The 7,152-nt window shown below is 34.4% G+C and overlaps 1 protein-coding gene across 1 annotated transcript; it reads right to left on the bottom strand.

Annotated features, from left to right (window-relative positions):
* Positions 1-1,960: 1,960 nt before the first annotated feature.
* On the bottom strand, positions 1,961-5,900 carry Acadvl (Acyl-CoA dehydrogenase very long chain). The gene is made up of 7 exons (XM_070661382.1): positions 5,504-5,900; positions 4,582-4,789; positions 4,283-4,501; positions 3,476-4,168; positions 3,003-3,359; positions 2,712-2,924; positions 1,961-2,514 (listed from the first exon to the last, which is right to left on the bottom strand). Exons 1-7 carry the CDS (start codon positions 5,590-5,592, stop codon positions 2,377-2,379), a joined length of 1,917 nt encoding a protein of 638 aa, XP_070517483.1. The 5' UTR covers positions 5,593-5,900; the 3' UTR covers positions 1,961-2,376.
* Between the last annotated feature and the right edge of the window lie 1,252 nt (positions 5,901-7,152).

Genomic DNA, 7,152 nt, shown 5'->3' on the forward strand with positions numbered 1-7,152 from the left:
TTTTTGTACATACAAAGTGCGTAACGTCTCATGAGCAGAATTTGAACTTTATCGTCGCGGGTTAAACGACCGCCGAGATTGTTTATTGAGCACATCAGAAAGAAAGGGAGAATGTTCGCTTTTCTGGAGTTTGACGGCCTACCGGAAATTGAAAATCGATCTGTAGCAGTGTTGTGTCGGTGTACACCTGATTTTAGCGATCTCGCCTCAAATGTGAACGATAACTTTTCAGTCTGCTCTAACAAGCAGAGTTTCTATAATCACCACGTTCTGTCTTGCGTATTTCTCGATCGTTTCTCTGATATTTTTAGCGTTATACGAGCAACGCTAAAAGTATTTCGGTATCGATAACTTATTATTAAATGCATTGGTTACTTACCAAATTAAAGAGACGATGAGAGTGCAATACGGGTTCAAACAGTAATATGCACAGATTTGCAAAAAAATGTACAGGTGATTCTTCAGTCATTTGCCCCTTCAACAAGTAAAATTACATACCTGGAGTAACAAACACGTATAAGAAAAAACAAAAAAAAACAAAAAACAAAAAAAAAACAAAAAAAATAGTCAGATGTTCTATTTTTCTCAGAAGTTACAAAAATTGCAGCCATTGTTACGATATCTATCAACGTTCGTAGGTAAAACCCCGTCTCCACCTTCCCTCGCCCGACATGTCGCCTTTGCACGTAGTGAAATAATCAAAACCTACCTTTTGCGTTAGTTTTGTGTCACATGTAAGTCATTCAAGATAATATTAACTAATTTCTTCGAGCGCTTGCTCATGTGTTCAGGTCGCCTTTAAGTTTGAGAATCAAAGCTATTTGCTATTTGCAACTCAGGAACGCGTTTCTCTAGACACCGTCGTGAGAATTCTAGCAAAACACTGCCACTATGAAAATTGAGAAATCTTAAAGCTCATTGAAATTCAGTGAATTTGCAATTTTCACTTACACCTGTCGGTTCTTTGAAACGAAAAAACAATTGCGAAAAAGTGTTACCATTATAATTTATACAATAAAGTTTTTTTTCTAAATTTCTCTCATTTTTTATTAAATATATCTAGTTTAGCTTGAACTGACACATCTTTAATATTTTTTAATCAGACACTAACTACAACTATTCTTTTTTTTTTTACAAATAGTAATTTATTAAAAGTTAATAAACTCTACATTATTTTATTTCAATAGACAACGAACTTTTTCTAACTTTGCCATTATTGCCTTAAAAACGCAACATATTTAAAAAAAAAACTTATTTCTCCTATAGCTCAGTATTAATAAGTTTCGTTGCATTACGCAGAATAGGAATCGTCGCGATTAATTAAAAACGAGTCTACGAGAATTAAGTAGGACTAAAAGAAATCGGGAACTAAAGTAATTTGATTCTCAAACTTAAGTAATGCGATAGTGTTGTGCGGACAGCTTCATGTTTCTTCGCCTCGATTTCATTTTACATTACATTAATCTTATGTACGGATATTGTACACCTTGAACAAGAATAAGATATGGAATCTTATATATATATATATAAATATATATATGGACATTCAGTGTGCTTCCACTATCATTATGAACTGATAAACGTACGATGGAAAAATTGTGCATCTTTATATTCTCATAATTGTGATATTGTTAAATTATGCATTTAACAGTTAGAAAAACGAGTAATCAGTTACTATAATTGATTGTAGCTTCCTGTTTGATACATTTCTTTCGCATGTTCCATGCTAAGAAGTTTCTTTAAGTGGGAAAAGAGAGCAGCTATTAAATTAACATATTTTTAAATGTATAAGATAAAAAAAAAATATGTATATGCCGTGAGACGGTAACACACTTCTCCCGTTTAAAGTCTTTCATTTAATTTATATTGTATAAAAAACGACTTAGCACGGTGTAATTTATTAAAATTATTTTATTATATTAACGGAACTGATGGATATATAAAATGAATAAACAGCATCTAAGAAAATAAAATGCCAAATAGATCGCATTATTTATACAGCTGTACATTTGAAATCGCCTTTGCGTGTAAAGAAGTATAAAGAGATATTAAAAATACATAATTTTCTATATACGTTTAGACACACCTATACTTTGCACCTTATTAAGTTTAACATTTGCATTGATTCCTTATTTGATAAGTTTCGCGAAAAATTACAGTCGATTATGAATTAACTTTACATTTGTACTTATAATTTACTGTATTATTTACATGTTTTTATTTATAAGATTATTTGTGAATTAAAATATGAATTATAAAAAGAATAATGAAATATTTTTCTCACCGTAAAAAAAGAAACTCCATTATTCTTTTATATCCCGCAAAATAATTTCAAGATTGGATAAGTTATGTCTCATAGTTCATCATATATGTTTCTTAAAAACCCAACGGGTTTGATTGTACGCACCCACCGACATCGCATACGTTCTTTGAAATTTTGCTCAAGTTACTAAAGATGTCTAAATGTTTGGTCGAATTGACCTGTTGCAGATTATGTGCAGCGCGACTCGACGCCTGTAACAATAAAACTTGCATTAAGCAACCATATCTACTAATTAAAAAAATTGTAACACTTCATCGTTAGCAGAATCGAATAATATAGTATGAAAAATAAGTTAATTAATTAATTATTATTTTAAAAACATTTTTTGAATTAACTATTTATGCATTATCAATCCTGCTAAAATTTTAATAAAGAATAACGTTCATACCTCCGCGCACCAAGTTCGTGTAATTAACAATTCATGTTCGGCGCTGGGTAGATTCTTGTTCAATGACATAGTCGTCCTGCTTAAGATAACCGCCATTGTATACGTATCGAAAGCAGCCTGTGTAATCCTATTGAGGATAAATTGTTCGTCTACAATACCTCGTCCGTATTTAATGAGACAGGATTCTATAACTTGACCGAAGTTTTCCACGCTCTGCAATTATATATGTATTTGTATTATATATATTAGTTTAAAAAAAACTCTAATTTGCATTAAATTTGTCATTCTCACCTTTGAGCATAGCGCGGCACTCTCTGCTAATTTTGGATGTACCAAATTTCCAAAGGTAGGCGGTGATTTTAAGCCAATTGCCCTAGTTGCTCGCTTAGTAGCTTCCTCGAATATCAATCCTAAATTCGCTGTAGGATTCTTGAAAGCCTTCTGGAGCTCTTTCAAGTGGCTGCCAGCGTATTGAATACCGGTGAGCGACACGAATAAACGCAAAATATCGTTTGTTCCTTCAAAAATTGGGAATATACGTAGATCACGCATTACACGTTCTAAGCCAGTTTCAGTCATGAAACCCATTCCTCCTAAAGTCTGAATAGCTTCGTTGCATACCCACCACGCGGATTCGGATCCAAAGCACTAAAAAAAAAAAAAATTATTTAAATATATCGATGATAAATTTGCAGTTTTATCTATTAAAAATGTATTAAAATTTTTAATAAAGTAAATTAATCGAACAGAAAAAGAAGAATTACCTTAGAAATAGCTGCTTCCAAATGATAGTCTTGACTACCGCTATCCATGTTACCGGAAATCATGTACGCGAGAGATTCAGTAACATAGTGAAGCATAGCCATACGTCCTAATTTTTCTTGTATCGCGCCATAGTTGTTCAACGTACGACCAAATTGTACTCGTTGCGTGGCATGATTCACAGCTTTATTAATGCAGTAACGCATGGTGCCAGAAAGAGCCGCAGACATACCAAACCTACCATTGTTTAGAATATTCATTGCAACCTTAAAACCTTCACCTTCTTTGCCGAGGACATTTTCCGCTGGAATTTTAACGTCTTCGAAGAAAAGCGCAGCTGTATTGCTGCATTTAATGCCCATTTTTTTTTCGGGCGGTCCACTGGTGACACCGCCGAATCCTCTTTCCACGATGAAAGCAGTTACTTTATCCTTCGTTTCGCCCGTTTTCGGATCTTTGATAGGTACTTTCGCAAACACGGTCATGATATCGGCAATGCCGCCATTTGATATCCAAATCTTGTTGCCGTTGAGAACATAGTGTGATCCGTCTTCAGATTTAACAGCACGCGAGCGTATCGAACCGGCATCAGAACCGGAACTCGGTTCGGTTAAACAAAAAGCGGCGTATTTGCCACTACTAACTTGGGGCAGGTATTTGGCTTTTTGTTCTGGTGTGCCATACAAAAGTATACCCTGTAAACGTTTAATAATACTCATAATCACATTAATGATAAAATTATAATTGAGAAAAATAATAAAATATATCAAAAGGCAAAACACAACGGTAAAATTTTTTTTTTTTTTTACCTTAAACCCTATGCTTTGATGCGCACCCAGAGTGATACCGATGCCCAGGTCATGATAACCGCATATTTCAACGATTCGAGCGTACTGAGTGTTCGTTAATCCTAATCCACCGTATTCGGTGGGCACTTGCAAAGCGAAAGCTCCCATGTCCCAGAGAGCAGTCGCTGTTTTTTCGTCCACACACGCGTTTTGATCATTTTTTACTGGGTCATTTACTTCCTAAAAAAAAAAAGGAAAAATGTAGGATAAGGATTAGCTTTTTATATTTCGATTACAGTACTCTTTAAGAAGATCTTTACCTCGTAGAATTTTTCTACAGGATCAATAAGCATTTTTATTGTGTCAGTTTGGTCCTGATTCATAGGTTCTGGGAAGGGACATACTTGATTCAGCTGTAACTGACCACGAAAAAGATTCATGGTAAAAGATTGAGATTCCTTTACAGAGGCATGTTCTCGCTTCGGCGTTACTTCCTTGATTTTTGCCGCTGTTTGGGTAGCCAAACATCTGTCGAATAATATTTATTTATTCTCATACACAAATAATTTCCATAATTAAAAAAAAAAAAAAAAAAAAAAAAAAATTATTGGCAAATTATAATTAAATCGCATAAATAATATATATTTTTCTACTTATTTATTTGCAATTCAATATTCTTCTTATTATGCAAAGAAATATTCTATCTTGAAACATATGTTAAACTTTTATTTCTCAATTTTTAAAACATTTGAACTTGAGATAGAGTCAATGATAGTACAAATCAAGTATTTTAATAACTGCGTGTTAATATACAATGAATATAACGGTTTCCAATAGCATTTAGTTTATATGACGTATGCATGTGCTTGAAAGTCTTGTGCCACTGGGGGCATAGTCCAAAGTCCGTATATGTGTATGTGTATGCACTTGCAACTAAAAATATCGAACACGGATTTACAGAATAAAATATAGATCAATTATTTAACGAAGATCAATTACGACAAGCTATTTATATCGCTCGTATATAAAAATTTCTTAAATTACAAATCAATTTGTTAAAAACCAAGTCGTCTATTTCGTGTGACGTTTCGTACGTACGTACGTACACAAGAAATTATATTACAGCCGTACGTGATGTGAATTTGAATCGACAAGTTGGTTTCAACGTTAAATTCTATTAAATCGAAATTGGCTTCAATTGAGAATAGGTCACTCCAAGCAAGGCGACAATTAACTCTTTACCTGGACGTGATGTAGGTCCCCAACGGCGTCTCGACGGCTTTGTTGAGATTCCTAGTGTTCGGCGAAAGGATCTTAGCGATGCGAAACATCGTCGTAGCCTATGTGATGCGTCGTTGACGAAAAATCTATTGACGGGGATTGAAACGAGGGACGAATATTTTGTTGTTACACTTAGCGAATCAACGGCGTAACACCGAAAGCTATGCGACACCGCCTTCTGTTGTCGTCGAACTGAAACGCATTACAAAACTGCATTTTACTCTTGATAGAATAGTAGGAGAGGAGTAGAGCGCGCATATATACCGAGGAAGACAGAGACCGAGAAGCGAAACTTGCTAGTAAAAAGTGAGAACGATTTATCAGCGCCGACCTGTCGTTCTCACCGAACTAAACACGATGGACGTCGGCGATGTTGCGCAAAATTCAAACCAATACGCCTGTGTGAGTGCGCACATGTGCTTCCTTTAACTAAGCACAGATTGCGTTCGGGAAGACGCTATTCGTACTATAAGATGCTAGCTAAGACGACTTGTTGTATATCAAAGTGAGTAAAAAAATTAATTTGATTGATTAAGAGCGATACAGGAGGAGCTTCGTTTAAGCGACATAACGGTAATTAACCTACTGTTCAGAATTTATAATCGTGACGACAAACTAAATTAAAAACTATATCGAAAGACCGTATTATATTAATAACCTTCACGACAAAGATAAAGCCAACAATAGATATTTTTTCCAAGTTTATTTAAGATCTCTCATTAAATCTATACCACCCATAATAAATCTTACGTGACTAAGTATTTCCATTTTTTTTTTATTTTCTTTTTTTTTTTTTATTTTCTTTTTTTTTTTATTACGGTCTAGAAAATCTATACATAATTAAGACCCGAAAAAGACTAAAAGATTAAACCCGTACACTGCCATATACGTTGCAGTCGAGTCTTCGTATTCTGCACTCGTTTCCTCGCGCGCTTCTTAATTCCACATTACCGCTTAATCACAATTAATCAATTAATACCGACGTGCAGAGCACGAAGATCCGATTTATTAGATAATTTATGACTGACATGGAATCGTCTGCATTATATTAAACACACACATAATGTTTGAGGGATAAAGTCAGTCGAGGTATTACTCATTTGTGGGACGTAATGCGTGTGGATGTATGTGTATATATATACTATATATATATCCATATATATATCTCCATATATATGTATATATATGTATGCGTAATAATTTATGTATGTACAACACGAGTAACGCTCTTGAAAACCGCAATGAAACTTGCAATCTCTACAACTAACGTCACAATGTTACACATGCTATGCTATCGTATGAAAGTTCTTGTTGAACCTATGCCGTCATACGAATTACCGTAAAGTATTACGATATCTTGCATCTATCCTCTTTTGCCAGCGTGTACCAATCGACTTTTCGTCATTAATGCTTTTGATTACATTCAAAAATCGTATTTCTTTTACCTATATGCGTGTATATGCATGGCACACTCCTTCAAATGCCAATTAATTTCGGCCGAGTCAACGTGAATGCAGGCGTGTCACAGCTTTTTGCATCTCTTAAATAATTTACAGACTTGTTCTCCATTTAATTTTCATAATTGGCTGGCCTCTTTCAGGCGCATCCAC

The sequence above is a fragment of the Cardiocondyla obscurior genome, linkage group LG09 (genome assembly GCF_019399895.1).
Source record: "Cardiocondyla obscurior isolate alpha-2009 linkage group LG09, Cobs3.1, whole genome shotgun sequence".
In the NCBI taxonomy this organism is placed as follows: domain Eukaryota; kingdom Metazoa; phylum Arthropoda; class Insecta; order Hymenoptera; family Formicidae; genus Cardiocondyla; species Cardiocondyla obscurior.